Source organism: Stegodyphus dumicola, chromosome 9 (genome assembly GCF_044657685.1).
Source record: "Stegodyphus dumicola isolate Sdum_Otavi_A_Nest chromosome 9, ASM4465768v1".
Lineage (NCBI taxonomy): Eukaryota > Metazoa > Arthropoda > Arachnida > Araneae > Eresidae > Stegodyphus > Stegodyphus dumicola.
Genome location: NC_140776.1, coordinates 22,039,618 through 22,058,585, shown reverse-complemented (window position 1 = coordinate 22,058,585; position 18,968 = coordinate 22,039,618). Strand labels below are relative to the sequence as shown.

At 34.0% G+C, this 18,968-nt stretch overlaps 1 protein-coding gene across 3 annotated transcripts in view; it reads right to left on the bottom strand.

The window, feature by feature from the left end:
• LOC118181251 (cell adhesion molecule Dscam1-like) overlaps positions 1 to 18,968 on the bottom strand; it is a 1,046,077-nt gene that overhangs the window by 39,918 nt on the left and 987,191 nt on the right. For 2 of the 3 annotated variants that reach the window (XM_085823269.1, XM_085823271.1), the window contains one exon: positions 11,636 to 11,720. The exons of the other annotated variant lie outside the window; for it this stretch is intronic. In XM_085823269.1, coding sequence (XP_085679395.1) covers positions 11,636 to 11,720 — 85 coding nt within the window. The remainder of the gene's footprint in view (positions 1 to 11,635; positions 11,721 to 18,968) is intronic. 3 annotated transcript variants of the gene reach the window in all.

Genomic DNA, 18,968 nt, shown 5'->3' with positions numbered 1-18,968 from the left:
TAACACACAAAATGTTAAAAAACTCCCCTTTGGACGTAATTTAAAATCTGAAACCTTTCAGAATTTTATAAAATTAAAAATTTTTTTTTTTAAAGTTTGGGTTTCCACAATTGTAAAGAAATAAACAATAAATCAACCAATAATGTATGTTAGTTGGACTTTACAGCTTCTTTCCATTGTTCAAGAAGCTATTCAATGCTTCGATTGCAGAAATCAGTGCCATTCAATGCTTCGATTGCAGAAATCAGTGCCTTTGAATACTTCAAAAAAAAAATTTGAACCGTCCTAAGAGGTATCGCTTCTTTGCCATACACTTCACAAATCTCTCGAGCAATTTCTGTGGCAGCCCCTTGATTAAAAGCAAAATCAGAAGATGTCGAAAATGCTTTTTTTGTCTACTTGATACCTCATTTTAATGACAAGAAAAGAAAAAATAAGTACATCAGCATAAAAAATTCTAAACACACCCATTTGTAGAGCCCATAATTCTCTATCGAATAACATAAAATGCATTGCCCAAACATTTTATTTTTCTCGCAAAATTTTCACTTTAAAACCGGAAGAACGTATCGGCCAACCTAATACACTTTTAGACAAAAAAAAAAAAAAAAAAAAGGGGGACGCACCAAGAAGGAGTTATCCGAATATGAGGAAAATCGGTAGAAGTGATGTACATGTACAGAAAAACAAATTATTACACTTTGTGAAAAATTGAATGATTTGTTGATAGTGCTTCACAAAGTGAAAACGTCAGTAACGCGTTTGTCCACCTCTGGCTCTTATGCAAGCAGTTATTCGGCTTGGCATCGATTGATAGAGGCTGCGGATGTCTTGCTGAGGGATATCGTGCAAAATTCTGTCCAACTGGAGCGTTAGATCGTCAACATCCCGAGCTAGTTGGAAAGCCCTGCACTTAATGCACCAAACGTGCTCAATAGGAGAGAGATCCGGCAACCTTGCTGGCCAAGATAATGCTTGGCAAGCACTAAGGAGCAGTAGAAACATGCACAATGTGGGGGCGGACAGTATCTTGCTGAAATGTAAGCCCATGGTGGCGTGACATGAAAGGCAACACAACGGGCCTTAGAACTTCGTCCACGTACCGCTGTGCTGTAAGGTTACGACGGATGACAACCAAAGGGGTCCTACTATGAAATGGCACCCCAGACCATCACTCCTGGTTGTCGACCTGTCTGTCGGAAGACAGTCAGGTTGGTATCACACCGCTCTCCGGGACGTCTCCAGACTCACCTTCGCTGGTCATCGGGGCTCAATTCAAAGCGGGAGTCATCATTGAAGACTATTCTATTCCAGTCAGTGACATTCCAGTGAGAATGAGCCCGACACCACTGCAAACGGGCTTGACGTTGTACAGAGGTCAATGGTAGTCTTCGCAAGGGGCGCCGTGACCTCAGCCCCTTTTCTGTGAGCCGTCTATGAATGGTCCTTGCGGTCACTGAAGCACTAGTTGCACGAACAATCGATGATAATGATGCATCTGGGGCTGTGAGTGCCGCTCTGACGATTTCTCGGTCTTCACGTTCTGTCGTTTCTCTAGGCCTACCGCTTCCTTCTTGACGCTGTGTGCGCCCATGGTTCAACCATTCCTGCTAATATTCCTGCCGTCTAATAGTGGCATCGCTCCTGCTCAAATGTCGAGCTATTCGCCGATAAGACCAACCGGCTTCTTTTAACCCAAATATACGACCTCTCTCAAATTCTGACACCTGCGCATATCGCTCGCCCACCTGTATGCGAGGCATAGTTACTGTCTGCCAGAGTACATGGAATGAAATTCGTGAAGAATTTATGACCTAGAATCGTAATTTATCCTCTTAAATATCCTGCCAGTTGCGCAGATCAGATGCGCTGTAGTGACAACCGTTCAACGTTAATTTTTGCATTTTCCGACAACAATGTAATATTATGCATTTTCCGTCGAAACCTGTATGCATATCAATTTTGCGTCCAATTTGCTTTATATTTTCTAGGTGCGTTGTTGTGCGTCTTTTTTTTTTTTTTTTTTTTTTTTATCTAAGAGTGTATAAGGTTTTATTTAGGTTGAGGTTTCTGCTCTTCTTTAAACAAAGAAAATTTTGAAATAAGCTTTTTTATCTTTTGCGGAGGCGAGTTTCTTGAATTTTATGTATGTATATTTAACGCTGAAGGATTTTTCCGTAATTTCCTGTATATATATCTTATATATATAGTACCTAACTTATAAAAATACCTAACTTATAGTACCTAACTTACAAAAAATTCGACCTCTGCGTCAAAAATTTGACCTTTGCCACTGGAAAACAATTTTCTACATGACTGTATCTCGGCATCTGTTTCAACAATTGTTCAATGGGCTAGAATGACTGTATCTTGGACATATATGATTTAATTAAAATAGAATGGCGCCTCTAAGTGACATATTATGACATAAATAAAATAAAAAAAGAAGATATAACATAAAAATACCCCCCCCCCGCCGAAAAAAAGAAAAAAGAAAACTGAAAGCATTAGTACGCCAAAAAGAGCATTTTTTAGCGTTTTGTGTGTTACCTTAATTTATTAAATATCATGTTCTTTGCACTTAAGCTACATAAAATTCAATTCAACAGCAATGTAAAAAAATATTTAAAAACGGCGTATCTTTAGAATTTTCACTACGCAGTCTCGCGCGCTGGAGATTTAAATGTTTTTTTCGTACAGTATTGATATTGCTCGCTTTCAAATCGTTGAGTTTATTAACCAAAAATTCGTTAAAGTTTTACAGAATTTGAAGTAGATGATAAAACAAATTCGAAATTCAAAATTCAGGCTTTCAGGTTCCCATGTTCGGTTGGAGGACTACGTTATTCAAAACTGGATGGCTCTAGGTACCGTTGTTTTTCACCAGTGAGAGAAACATTCATACATTCATGCAGATTCTTCATTATTTAGTTTCTTTAAATATAATATACGGCGATAATATTGGTGGCAATAAGTTAGTTTGAAAAGTGAACCAAAGCAGTGAAACGACGCAAAATGTGGTTTTGAGACTAATAGCCCTTTTGTGCTAAAATGACACATAAGAATGATTACGGTTAATTTTTCTTGGACAATTTTCATGAAATTCCGTCTTTGTTAGGAGCTCAATTTTTTTTTAATTTTAGCCAAAAATGACCAATATATTGCAATATCTAAAATGATTTCACATTTTAGTGTCTTTAATTAAGACAATGTAACCTAAGAAGTGCTTTTTATATGTTTTATTCCGTATGTTTACCCTGTACAGTCCTGTTTGTCGTAGAAAAAGAGCTTTATTAGCTGTTGGAATGCATAAATATTTAAATTGTTTGGAATTCTCCTAAATAACTTTGTATTTACTTACAGTTTATTTACCGAGAGAAAGTAGAAGAACTACCTCCTTAAGTGTTGATGACATAAATTTGTTTTGTAAAGATTTAAATTTATAATTGTGCACTTAGTTTTTTTTTCTCTCCCAAATTGCAGAGCTATTGTTTGTTTAATTTAGTTTTGTAACCTGCATGAGATAAAAAAATAAATTTAGTTTCTTTTCTTTAAGACATGTATTTATTCAAGTATTTACTCCATCAGGGTGCGAGTAGTTTTACAACAGTTCAGCGTTTCCCATTAGGGTGCGAGTAGTTTTATAATACTTCAGCGTTTTTCATCATCTGCAGAAATTCTGTTAAATTTTCTTCTTTTAAAGTTACCAAATTTTTTTCTTTTACAGTTCTTTTTCAGTTATCAAAATTGCTTTCTTTTTGTACTGGCTTCTGTAAAGTCTAGTTCCCTAAGCAGTTCCACAATAGTTAGTTATAATGAAACTTGTATTACTATTTTGTACCGCATAAATAAGAAATTCCCTCAGGGTAGCCTGTTAACTTAGAGGGCGCGTCCCCAAGGGGGTAGAAGGGAAATCCTTCCGCGGACTAACAGGCAGAAGTCTAACTTCTTGATGCAATGACAACCACTTTTCCATGGGATGTTATTTTATGGATCAAGATCAACACATGGATCCATTTGACTTCTGACAAGATACGACACGTCAACTAACCAACCAAATGAATAATTGTAAGTATACACTAATCTTTGAAAAATTCAAGATGTTATTATTTTTTTTTTTTTTTTTTAGAATTACCAGATTTTGGATTCTTACGAGTTATGGACATTCAAATTTCATGATTGATAACTATTTGAATAAACATTATTTTAGAGTTCAAATACTAAAAATACTTTTAAAAGCTATTGATAGCTATGATATTTATTTACTGTATGGGGTTCTACCCTTTTATCTAACAGTTAAATGTGGAAGAACCTAGTGAATAGATAAGCGAATAATCGCTTTTGTTCAGGAACAGAAACGTACACTGGAGAAGGGTTAATTACCCTTTACTGCTCAAAATAAGAGTTAACAGATGGCCCCTTTCTCAAGGCCTACAGCAAAGCCTCCTCTTGGGTTTTAACCAAAATAATAAGAAATAAGACTGAACTAATGCTTAACTAAAGTGATACAGCCGAAGCTATCAAAATTCTAAGTAGTTGCCCCTAAATATCGAATAAGCTAGCGAAGCTATCAAGGGCCTGCAATACGTTTGAGTATTAAAGGGGCTCATACACCTTAAACCCCTTATGATCTTCAAATAGGTGACTGTTGGAAGAATTGGGATATTTTATTTATTTTAAAAGCAATTACTTCCAACCTTTTACAGCTGACTGCATAATATAGCTGCTTTGGGAGCTAGTAACCGGAAAGTTTGTGTTGCTACAAATATTTTTATAATTTAATCCGCTTTGTGATAAAATGTTTCGTCATAATTCCACCTTGCGCGCATGATATTTTAAAAATGGTTAATGGTACATACTTGAAATTGGATGGAATTCTTTATAAGGGTACTATTTTCTAACTGATTCAAAAATCTGATGAGTATTTTAATATAAAAAAATTATGCACGAAAACACTACAGATTTTTTTTTAATAAAATACATTTTATAAACTCTACTCCAAATAAACTAAAAACATTAACACGAAATGATTAGAATTTTTGGTTTACAGTAGTTTCCAAATGTTATAAAATTCATATATTAAATATGGAATTAAATTATGTGACAGAATGTTTTAAACTGTGCGCGCAAGGTGGAAACATGACGAAAAATGTTGTCACAAAGCGGATTAAATTATAAAAATATTTGTGGCAACACAAACATTCTGATGCCTATTTCAGAAAGCAGCTATATTATGTAGTCAGCTGTGAAAAGTTGGAAGTAATTGCTTTTAAAATAAATAAGTTATCCCAATTCTTGCAACAGTCACATATTCGAAGATCTCATAGGTTTTAAGATGTATAAGTCCCCTAAATAAAAAATTAATAATTTTCAGCATAGCAATAAATTTAATTATTCTCCATAATATTATTGATAATGTAATCTTGAAAAAAAGCCGGGATAACGTAATTTTGATTGGAGGGGGTTGTTTGAAAAAAAAAAACTAACGTCAGTGCTAGTGCATTCTTAAGGAGTATTAAGACATTTTAAGTTAACAATTCTTTGTTTTATAACGCTTGTCTTTTTCTTACACTCGGTTTAAAATCGCCTGATTCCTTAAGAAATGAATCTGTTTGTTATGGAAACAAAAAAAAGAACGCGAAAAATTTACAATGCGCATAAAAATGTTAAAATTTCACCTCTTTTTCAAATGTTCTAATGGTTTCAGTCACGGCATTGAAAATGGCTCAAATCTCGCGTTGTTTAAACTTCATTTCGGAAACGAAATGTATTCCATTTCTTGCGTGCGGGCGGAGAAAAATATTCATGCAATTAAAAGGAGATAAGAACAATTCAAAATATGAGTTACAAGGGTAAACAAGAATAAATGTTTGAGTGCATTTCGAGTTAAGAGCGCCACGCCCTGTTTTTCGACATCGTTTAAAGAAGAAGTATTAGTTTCTGTTACTAAAATGTTTCTTTATTGTACAGGCATGATGTTACTGTATATCACCTACAGCGACACCCATTTTCCCAGTGTTAAATAAAATATTATTTAAATTTGACATTCAAAAAAGATAGCAGACCAAAACAAAGTTGGTTCGAACATAAAAAGGTAAAAGCAGTCTTGTTATTTCTAATTTCAGACATTCAGTAAATTTGATGAACAACTCGAAATATGATTCGAATAATTAATATTTAGCATATTTTAATTTAATTGAAAAGGGTAGTAGTTATGCTTTCTTAGATTTCTCCACATGGAATTCGGAGAAATCTAGAAAAAGGAGCTGCATTCTATCTTATTTATTACCGTAAATTCTGACGTATAACGCTCACCTATAATTTCAAACTACACTTTTTAATTTTTGGTACATTCCCTGTATAACGCGCCCCCTTTCCTTTACAAAGAAACCTCAAAGATACATGTGCGATACTCTTATGATTTGAAGTCATTCATTCGAGGATTTTCTCCAGGCTTTCGAACAATGAAATATTGAAACGTCAAGCGATGAGGGGGAACAATATGTGTGTGTGAGAAATACTTGAAGCAGTAAATAATTCTGCAAAGAGGGTGGGTTGTATTCAGTGCATATGTGCACAGGAATGTTAATCTAGGGTTTCGAGAAAAGGGGAGACAAGATTTGGACGTAAAAAGGCACTTCAGACTCGAATGAATTCGCGGAATAAGGTTTCAGATATTTTCTCTTTTTGTAGTCGTTTGAAGCTGTTATTTTGAAGCGAACATCGAAGACTTCAGTAAATTGCATTTCCTTTGGCTGAAATACAAATGATGTAGTGTTCTTTTAGTAATAAATATGGCTTCTGTTAAAAGAAACAAACACAGTGCTGGGTTCAAATGCAAAGTCATTCAATTCTCGAAAGAAAATAGAAATCATATTGCAGCAAAGATGTTTGGTGTTGCTGAAAGATCCATACGTAAAGGAAGAAAAATAAAATCTCAGTAATTATTATGCCAAAAATAAATGCGCTTTGAGTAAAGGAGTAACAAAATGCCCTAAAAAAGAGTGTAATACAGACATGACATTATATTCCGTCCAGATTAACGCCATCAGTTCAGTCAGAAATTATTGAAAGAGTGTAATACAGACATGACATATCTTCCGTCCAGATTAACGTCATTAGTTCTGACTTCAGATATGTGTATCAATAAACCATTAAAAGACAATTTAAAACCAACAGTGAAATACGTGGATGTTAGAAGGTGAAAAACATTTACAAAAAGAGGCCAAATGCGTCACGCCAGTCCAGGAATAGTGTGTGAGTGGATAATAAAAGAATGGAATGAAATTAAATCCAACTTAATTCAAAACTCATTTAAAAATGTAGTATATTTAACAATTTAGATGGAACAGAATATAATTATTTATTTATGGATCAGAGTATCATTTTTGTACCAGGTGTATAATGCGCATCTGTAAATTTCGATCTTATTTTTTTTGTATTAAAAATGCGCGTTATACGCCGGAATATACGGTAAGTATTTTTATATTTTTAATATTAAATTATATTCATTTATACAAAAAATATATGTACTTTTTTAAAATTTGGTATAAAATGAAAGAAATTTTTCAAAATAATTTGCTAATCTTTTTTCATATCAACCCTGTTGTTTGGCCACTAGGCCATTTGAGAACGGGTTGTCCAATATCTTGCCTAACCACAAGAAAAAGCAGATAGTGGAAGGCACTTGTCCAAATGTAAAGCAGTCATATGTAAAGCAGTCATGCAAAGAGAACACCTAGGAGAGTTCAAATTGTTAAAATGAAGAAGATGAACACGGAGGCAATCGTGCCCGGTTAACATTCTAAAAGTTAAACTGCAGCCGCACGAGTGAGTCAAGGACAAGTTGTGGTCTAGAAAAGAATACATTCCAAGGTCTGACATTCGAAAGATGCTGACATTTGAAAGATGCAAAGGTGCATAATGAAAAAAGCACCTGGAAAACCTAGCTAATTCCAATTTAGCTGAATGGAATAGCACTTTCACAAGAGGTTTCTGAAAAACAGAAGATCTTTTCTTGGCAAGATAATAAGCCCTCTTATTTCCCTCAGTGCCACAGTGGGAAGGGATTCACTGGAAGACACCCAACTAGGAAAATTCTCAAGTAAAGTCTTGCATCTTAGGACGCCGAGGTATTTGCTATACTCAATTGTTGCTTCTGAAAATATCAGTTGCCAATAGAAAACAAATCCTTTAAAAGAATGCGGCTGAATGATACAGAACATGAGTAAACCTTTCAAACTTGGGTATCTAGCTAGGACGTAAAGGAAAGAAACACATCATCCACGTTTCAGCTGAATATAGATTAGCCGCATGGATGTTTCGGTAAGTTTCCTTTCGAATGCTTTCTTGAACTTATAGAACAAAAAGAAGTCGGCCGGACTAAAGGTCGAGACTGTAGGGTTGCTGCGGGAGCGTTGCCACATTTTGCTTAGCTAGGAACTCATGGAAACGCAGAGAAGTGTGTCTGGGCCCATTGTTTTGATGCAGCATCCAGGTAGCGATGATTTCTTTCAAAACACCCACGTCTTAACAGCCGAACACTCACTCGACGATCATGAGCATTCAAAAACTCAAGCACACGAATTATATTTTCATCAGTTTGGCTTTTTGATGGCAGTCCAGTGCGGGAGTCATCTTTTATCTCTTCCTTGCCCTCTTAAACCTTTTCATTAGTCTCGTAACTTAACATACGAAATAGTATACTCCCTGTATGCTTGCTTAAACAATCAGTTTTTGAAGCTTTATTTTGCCGAGCTTTGTGCAGAATTTGATGGCCCAATGTTGTTCAAAAGTATCCGCCATGACGTAGTCTCAAAACAGGGGTGTACTACATTAGCAATCCTGACGCCACCAGTGCTCGGAGCAAAGGGACTTACGGTTCTGTGCAAAGGTGTGGGTCTCGCTCACTTGACTCATACGTCCGAACGTGCTGAAATCTGTCGGGGCACGTCAAAAATTGCATTTCATGATTTTTAAGACATACCTGGTTTGAGAATATAACAATTAAGCTAATATTAAAGCATAAATTACTTTTAACAAGTTTGAGTTTACTTAATACACGGCTCTCAGTTGTAGTGTTAATAAATATCTGTATGCTTCAGCTATTACTCTTTTTGATAGCTTAATAACTTATATGAAATCTCAAATCATTAGACCAGATTAGTAATGCAATTAAGAATTATATCTAGAATTATCATTAAAGGATTAAATTAACTGCACTCATAACTTATTAAACATTAAAGTCTTTGGTTTTTCCTTCGGAAGTGATTTTGTATTTTGCTCTAAAATTATTTAACTAAGGAGCATATTGATACAGTGCAGTATATTATGTCTTTTACAATAAATGGTTTTTGTAATGGTGATTAATTTTATTTGAATGTCGTTAGCATGTATGTTTAAGAATTTTAAACGTCTACCATGCAGTATTCGTTTTTTACATACGAAATACAAAATCTCACAATAATGTATAGCCAAGTGACAGGTAAAATAGTATATTCATGCTCCAGAATTGAAAGTTGTAATTCGAACCTTCTACCTCAAGTGCAGTAAAAATGCTTTAGATCTGGAGCATATTGAGTTAAAAATACAAACATACTCTTTGTTCACTGCTAACCAGAATAAAGAAAAGCATCTATCTACAAGTAAACAACAATGCTCCTCTTTTATACAGGGCGATTCTAAACTGTTTTTACAAATTAAGAAGGGTGATAGTACTCATCCAAATGAGCAATAATTACCATAGAACATAGAGTCGCCTTCCACTCTGAGAGGCAGAAAAGAGGAATATTAGAATTTCAACCTGAACTTACAATAGTGTTGAGCGAGCGAATGAACGAGACCAAAAGTTGCACAATCAGTTTACTGAAAAACTCACAGAGCGTGCACAAGACGGATAAAACTGAAACTTGGCGTTCGAGTGTTAATTCGAGCTCAGACTTTGATGGAAAACACTCAAATGCACATCTTTGGGTCGCAAGTTCTTAAATTATTTGATCAACAGCTGAAAATTATCAACTAACTCCAACTTCCGCTGTATGCCGAGATTAGCATGAAAAGTTCAGATTGTCAGACCTTCGTATCCCATAGAAGGATGCTTCAAGTAAAATGAGCGGAGCACATTTAAGTCCAGGAGGACAGGATAGAAGATGGCGAAGGGGGGGAACTGCTATCTTGGATACTTGATATCAAATCTTCTCGAAATACGAAGTCTCATTCTTGTAACTGTATTGTCTAAGAGAGTTCTCTTGCAGAGTGACTAAATCGAAGCAAAAAGATGACAAATGTAACCAGATAACACCCTCTGTTTCTCCAGTTCTTCCTCTAAGACATTTCGATGCAGATGTGTGTACCATCCATAAACATGAATTTATATCTCATTATACCCATTTTGTTTCCAGAATTACATCGCAATAAATTTAGGGCATCACGATACCTCTTTCATACACATGAAGAAGCTCTGCAAGAACCAGTGTCAACCACCAATCCTAAACTACTACCACCATCCAAATATTGCTGTTAAAATTGCTGGAGATTCATGTGATTTCGAGATGAATACTATACTACCCTCTGTTAAATACTAGTTTAACTAGTAACGATACTATATTTCACTTTTGAAGATACTTTGCTTCAGATTAAGTATAGATCCTTTAATAAGGAAAATAAAAGATTCTTACAGGCCATCCATTAAAGTTCGAAATCAATGTGAAATAAATCGCACGTGACTTTGATAACGAGATGCATCTTTCAGGCCTGCAAAGATATGTGTTTTATTCTCACATCCGTCTTTACTGAGTATGCCTAGAGTAATAGCCTTGGTGGTACCTCAGAACTTATGGGAAATTCGCACTTTGGCGATCCTGCGCCATTTTGCAATTAATAATATAAAATGGTCTTGCTGAGGTATTGTAATAATTCTGTTTTATGTACTTAGTCGTATAAATATATTCTAAAAGCACCAGACTTTAGAAATCACGCTTCATGAGACACAAAATGCTTATGTGGCACACAATTGGTTATAAATTGAGACACCCAATGAGCTCAATGAGACACACTGAGACATACACTGAGCATGAGACACACAATTGGCTCTAAATAAGTTCTCTCATATGGAACTTGGCCAGCTTTAAGTTGTTGGCAATTCTACGCTGCACACACCATCTAGAAGCGATAGCTGATCCATACTTATTTGATATGCAGCATTATCGACTTAAATCGCAGATTAATTGCAACATGCAGCATTATCGACGAAATACGCCAAAATATGCTTCTTTTTTACTGTAGCTTTGACTTCTGAGTTTATAATCCGCAACCTGTGACCTGGCACGTCTTACTATTAGCGACGCCATCGGTTTGCTATGGTAACTGATGATCTTTGGTCATTTTAGAAGAGATGTGGTGTAATTTTTATAGCAAATCACATTGCAAAGCGCAAGATGTTTCCTCGATTTCAAATATAGTAATTACTTAAGTGAACAGCAACATATATTAATGATTTGGTTCAGGCTACCAAACCGATAACAGTCAATAATAATAATATATTAGAAAATTTTACTTAGAAAATCGTTGGAAATATGCACTCAAACTCTCAATGTCTAATGTCAAGAAAGTTAAAATTAAGGCAACAAATACTTACGAGGTGCCTGATAGATGTTGGAGCTTGGATGGAGTGGTAAGTTAGTGCTCTCCATGATGTGTGAGTATGTATCTTCATCTTCGTGCTAAAGGAGGAAAGCATAGTCAGGTCCAGGATTTTGTCTTACTTCAAGCGCATGTTTAATTCATTATAAGAGTTAATTAAATCATACTTTTACACCTTACACAAAAGAAAGGGACAGTTCTGTAGCTCTCGTTCTACTGGACCGATTGTCGAAACTTGCGTTCAACATGTCTCGAAAGTGCGACTTAGGATATATATTAGATTTATATATATCATTGTTCTAGCATAGGTATTTTGACACAAAATTGGACTTTTTCTGAAATAACATACCAGTATTTTTCCATATTTCGATTTTACAACTCAAATTATGCCAAGTTTTGTAAAAATCGTTCAAGTAGTTTTTAAAAAATTAGCTCTCATACTTTTAGCTCCTAGATGTTAATTGAATTTGTTACATATTTAAAAATTACTCTTTTTTTACTAAACTTATTTGATTCTTCACTTCCCATTTCAAAATTTAGGTTCATTCCAAATAAAATTTGACCATTTTTATGATTTATTTTTAAAATTTGTATTTTAAAGTAATTTTTACAATTCTTTCGAAAACAATTTTCAATTATAAACTATAAAAATTTTACCATCATCTAAAGTATATATATTTCTAAGCTTATCTGCCAAAAATTAGAGTTTTTTTATTCAAAATTTTCTGAGATACATGTGAATTTACACATTAGCGCATTTTGAAATTTGACATATTTTTATAAGCGATAATACCGCCAAATGTGGTTTACGCACTTTTTAAAAATTCTTTAAAATTATTTGAAAGTATGAACGATGACATTTTTTTCCGCTCGTGCGCAAAGGAAAGGGAAAAAAGTTTGCTATAAATTAAAAACTTCGCCAAGTGAATTATTATTGGCGCAAACTGAAAAAATGTACACAAGATAAATTTTGAAATTTTTCCATAAATTTCTTACCAAAAATTGGCAAAATTTAATATGTAGGCATAATGTGAGTCGTAGAATCTAAATATGGAAAAAAATGGTATGTCGTTTCAGAAAATGTGCCAAATTGCCTATGATAGAACAATGCTATATATAAATCTAACATATATCATAAGTCACGCTTTCGAGACATGGAAAACGCATGTTAAATTTAGGCAATCAGTCCAGTAGAACGGGAGATACAGAATTATCCCATTTTTTTTTTGGTGCAAGGTGTGCGTCTGAATGTTATACAATAGCGATTAGTAAGGGAAACATTAATACTTTGTGGTTTATTAAGGCACACTAGTGGCTTGAATCTGTACATTTGACGTTTAAAATGAAGAGAACATACTTCAATACGATTAATTATACTCTTGAATAAAAGTATTAATTATACGTTCTTAACAACGCTACCGAGTACGCATATTTTATTTTTGTGCGTTAGAAACTGAGTGAAGCAACAAAAAGTCATTTATGTGTATATGTATGACTGTCATATTCTACATATTAAGCACTAGAAAATAATTTACAATATGCTATAAATTTAAATAATTTTATATTAAAATTGTTTATCTATTCTTGTTTTTTCTTGAGCGAAGAGATTAATGCCCTTCAAATTTCTCCTCTAACATCGCAAAATATTTATTAATTATTTATAAAATTCTTTCTGCTGTTTTTGCTCGTAATAAATCAGTTTTTATTTTGGCTGAGAATGGAATTCTAAGCTTAGCATATTTCCAATTAAACGTAAAGATAATGCTGTAACATAGAACTGAGGTTTCATGCTGTCTGTCGATTGGCTAGGTATAGGATTGCCAAAAAGTTTCGATTTATAAAACAGTGATGCAGAATATGACAAGCTACGCCTAAGCAATTTTTTTTCATTTTTAATTTTCAAATATCCTAACTAAAATAGGAAACTGTTTTAGAAAAAATTCAGCAGAGAAAAGTGTTACAATTTACATCCTATTTGAAACTGTTTTAAAAGAGTATTTCCAAAACGATTGATTTAATAGAGATTAAACGATTTATATTTTTAATATTTAATACTAGATTTAATTTGGTGGACCCTAAACTACCAGTTTTTTCTTTTCAATATATATTCATCTTTGAGAATTAACTATAAAGTTGTAGAATCATTGGAATATTTTTTTGTAGCAGGAGACGTGAAAAATATGCAGTAACCTTGTCTGGACTCTAACCCTGGACCTCTCGAATACTCGACGAGTATGCTTCCAATTAGACCACGAATGCATGCAGAAGAGGTAGAAAATATATTAAATACTCCCCTTTTAAGGACGACTGAAATTAGGGGACTCAATTCCTGGTGGTGACGAATTATGGACCACCACCTTTTCTAGTTCGGGCGCCGCTTAGGAAGTCTTAAGTTTTTTTCTTCAAAGCTGGAGACAAGACAGATATGCAGTGCCCTTGCCGGGATTCAAAGCCTGGACCTCTCGAATACGCGTCGAATATGCTTCCAATTACACCAAGAAGGCATGCGGAAAGAAGGGAACATAAAGACAAGCCTAACTTTACTTAACTTAGACACCTGTTTAATATTCCTAGTCTGCAGACTTTCCTGTCTGGCCTTAGAATTCAAGAGCACAAATTTAATACTACAAGAATAAAAGCAACTACAGAATTTATTTGTATTTTGGATGGAATGTCAGTAGAAAAATAATAACATATGTATCAATAGAAATAAACATTCAAACAGTACGTAAAAAAATGTAAAATATCAATAGAAGTAAACGTTATTTGATTCTGTTACTAAAGTGTTATTTAGGACTATTATACCACTCCCTGCGATTTAATACTACATTAACAGCTTTGAATGTTGAGGATTACAGCAGTTGAGTTAATAATATTCTCTCTCTAAACTTACATTATAGCTCGTTATCAGTCCTTATCTAATTTATGTATCTGGCGAAACTAATGGAAAACGTAGAAGTGCAGGAAAGATTCAACATAAGATATAATGTGTTAATTAAAATATAATTTATAAATTAATCTTATGTTTTCCTTTCTATTTAGAAGCTGCCGTAATCTTTCTTACTGAACATATCCTAGCCAACGATTATCGTCAATAAGGACGCCTCCTTGTTCTTTGAAGAGGTAGTATTTTAAATGAATGTGCTTTTTTTCTTCAATATTTATGCTGTACATATACACAGGTTGTTGGACATGAAATGTCGTATTTGACCTCAAAACTTCAAACAGCAGCAACTTTGTTAAAGCAAATTTTCATTAGTCAAAATACGTAAAATATTTTGTAAAATGTAACATGAAAAGCCTGAAGAGAGCGAAACCCTGTGGGAAAATAAGATTACAGGCGCAAGTCTGTTTAACATTGGGGTAAATGGCTATCTCGCTAAATTGGCGAGATGCGGCCAAGCTGGCGGTGGTTTTGATGATTAAAATTTGTTGCTAAATTTGACGAGAACTCGCCAAAAGTCGCCAAACTAGTGACCGACCATTTAGCAACATTTTGGTTTTGTCCCTGTATAACTGTAACTGGTACTGCAATTGAACCCTATACGTTACTGTAACCTATTCGGCCTTATATGTAACATTAACTGCATATGATTTCCAGTAATTTCGAGAAATGGAAGGTACTAAAGATTTCTCGGTGGGTATGTAATCCCAGAGAAAGCATCAGTTCTCAATTGTTTAGTTCAGGGTTGACTTCGCAGTACAGAGAGATCTCCGTGAGAACTTTAGATGCGCTTTTCATTGCGTTGTGTTTAACGCTGTTAGTGGTTTGAAGAGTGACTATTGATTGTGCTTTATGATACTGAGAAGAGCTGTACGAGTATTTTTGTTGAGAGTTCTAGAACTGTAAAGTGTTTCATTTGGTAAAATAATTTTTAATCAAGCTGCCATAGATTCTGTGTGCAGTGAATCCGTTACAAACGCGAATGCATGTAACAAACAACATGCACCCTTTTCCTATAAATGCACTGATATATATATATATATATATATATCAGTGCATTTATATTACTTCTATAGAAGTTCGGTATTCTAGGTTTATGGTTACTCTAAGCTACTTTTTTCTAGGTTTATGGTTATTAAGGTATTCTAGGTTTAAGAAATTCCTTAAAGGTGTTTTCGGCGACTGCCAGCGTCAATATGTAAGAATAACTGAAATTATAAGTGGCTTTTAATGCAGTGACTGTATTAAAAATTCCCATATGCGTGGAACCTAGTTCAAATCAATCTGGAAAACAAGTGAATATCTGTAGAAAATAAGATGGAACATTTCATAGAGACAATAAATTCAATTGAAAGTAATCTCTCAACTGATGTTTAGAAAGGTAATCGAAACTGGAAACCGACAAAGCATCCGGAAAATATATATTTATTGGAGAGTTAAACTTCTGTTTTCTAACGTAAAGTTTCAGGTTGTCATACAAGTTTTATATACCAAGTGACAGGTTGCAGGAGAACTGTAAATTCCTAGTCGCCAGGAGCATTTGCTGAAATTTTGGGGAAAAAGAGATAAAAGGGCGTACATTTTCTGGAAACTAAATGCTGATTTGGAAGGTAAAAACTTGGTGACAGATGAGACCACTTATAAGTCAGTTCATAGTGAAGCTCGTTATTTTTCTCATTTTCTTGATTTGGCTTGGATAATAATATAAAAATAACTTTCTCTGATTCGCCACCAGTTTCCAAAACTAATTAAAATACAAGTAACGCAATTTTACATAAGTCTTCATGTATAATCTTCATGTATTCAATGAGGGATCGATTTCAGTTTTTATATGTCTAAATTTCGGAGTAGGTATACAGCTGATAAATAAATATACGTTGAATTAAAAATTATATCTATTCCACACAAGATTTATCAAACGTATGACGTCTGAGCATTGAAACGTCTTTGCAGTTATGCTATTTCAGTAACTAAGTGAATTAATTACAGAAAGAAATGAAAGATTCCGGCAAGAATAATTTCATTTACTCAATAAAAGTGTCGTAGAAGTCCAAAATGAAATCATGTACCTTAAAAGTGCATTGTTTAAATTCTTAAAAAAATCAAAAATAGAGAAGGGAGTAAAAAAAAGAAACTCGAAAAATAACCTCTTAAGGAAAGCCTGTTTTAGGTCGATAAGGAATAAATTCTACACGGTGAATTCGACACAAAGGAAAAAAAAGAGCTTCCTGTCAAAATAAAGCGCTGTGGAGAGGGAAAAAATTCACAAGAATAGAGAAATTTAATTGGATATTGGAAGAAAGCTAATGGATAACACAAATGGCGACAGATGGACAGCAAGAAAAAGTGATTAGATTCTGGGAATTGCTGAAAAGCCGGAGGAAGTAGGATAGATGGGATCAGAAAATAAGTACAACTCAATTGCAAAACGAAAGACTTTTGAGTTTTTTCGCACCAGCAACTTAAAAATACACTATATTTCAGTTACGTAAAAGAAATTCAATACATCTGTCAAGGAAAACAGATGTTATGGATTAATCCAAAACTTGCCCATCGTTTTTATCCCTCACCGGCATGGGTTATTCTAAGAAAGAACTTTCCCAAAACTACCATCAGAATGAACTATCTTCTCGATTTTAATGTCAAAATACTCCTGATACTTATACCTGAATTTATATAATTTTAATATATTCCCTTATTTTTTAGACATATTTTAAGATACACGTATATATACGTTCTTACCGTTCTTATGTGGTGCATACAAGACCGTACATATACGGCCTTGCAGGCCCGTGGGTTACACCATAATTATTTAAAATTACGCGATTAATAAAAATACCTCATTTTCTCTTTGATATATAAATTTGAAGGCTTTCAAAATTACATTTATTTTTATACACGAGTAATAATTTAGTTCATTTCAAAGTAATGCTAATACTTATTTTCATTCAAGTTGCTCAAGAACTTTGATTCGGATGCACGCTCCGTTGTTTAAGTACTGCAGACTGCAATTCTTCGTTTGCAATAATTCCTATGCAGCCTTTACAAATATTAGCAAATTGTCTTTGGCCTCAATTACATCCAGTTCAGAACCTTTCGGGCTTTATAGAGGTCATTCCGCCTCAGTTAGGTTACAACACGTGCGAACATAACATTTCAGCATACAAATCTATTATTTTAAGCTAAGGTCAGCCTTCGTATCAGCCTGATAACAGTTCCAGTTATGTGGCGCCAAATAACACTTTTTGCCGATTTTAAAATCTCAGATCCTTTAATTTCTTCGTTAGCACTATAAAGATTACGAAATTTTATATAGTTACTTTAAAGTTTTATATAGTTACGTACTAGACTTACGTACACGTACTAGACACCGTGGTTGTATAATTTACATTGAATAACTGTTAAACAGTACTTAGCAGCATAAAAGCACCAGGTGTTAGACAGCGCGGTGATCTCTAATTTAACAACCGCCACTGTGTAGGGCAGATTTAACGAACACAATATAAATAACAACTTTTATCAAAACATCCAATAATACAGAATTTTATGTGTATAAATTTCTTATACAACCATTTATTGAAATTTAATTTCACAATGTAAATAGTTCCTGTTATATGTATTTACTGATCATCTCAAATTTTTAAAATTCGTTTACTTTCCTCATATGTTAAAATCATTTCTAAGTTAAAAGCAATTTATTAATTTTAGTCAAAAAGTAATTTTTTTTGGAGACATGTTATCTTAAATTAACCTTCCAGCACGCGCGTATGCGCAAAATTTACGACAAATTCTGTTTTTAATGCACATTTTTGGCATTTCGAAGCTGAGACGTCTGAAGGTCATTTCTATTCATCCTTTCTGCTCTTCCCCACATCATGGAATGCGCCAACCAGGAAGTCATTTGACTTTTCGTTTTTTTTACTGGGCTTTTGTACTATGTGGCAGCTTTTTCGTAAAAGTTACGACACGCGCTTGGTTGTGAGTGAAGATTCGGAAAATATTTCTTTTCTCAAATATTTTGTAATTTTGTATTATTAATTGCCGTGTATTATTTTAATTTGTATACATTTGGCTCTAAATTTTATATCAGGTTTCATGGCAAAAAAACTATGGGCAACCAGCTGATTTTGCTCGCATTCTTCAAGAATTTTCTGATGAAGAAAAGAAAGACAAGGAAACCTTTGGATGGGAGAAGGATAGCAATTTCCATTCCTTATTTTCTTTTATTTCTATTTTTTAGAAATAAATGAAAATTTTAAAGTTAGTTTAAACTGCGTTTTTGTAACCAGTAAGAAGTAAATTTCCTTACAGAAGTAAGTAATGCTAAACTCACTTTTTTTCCTACCAGGGTGAGTGTGTTTTCCTTTTTTACTTGTCTATACTT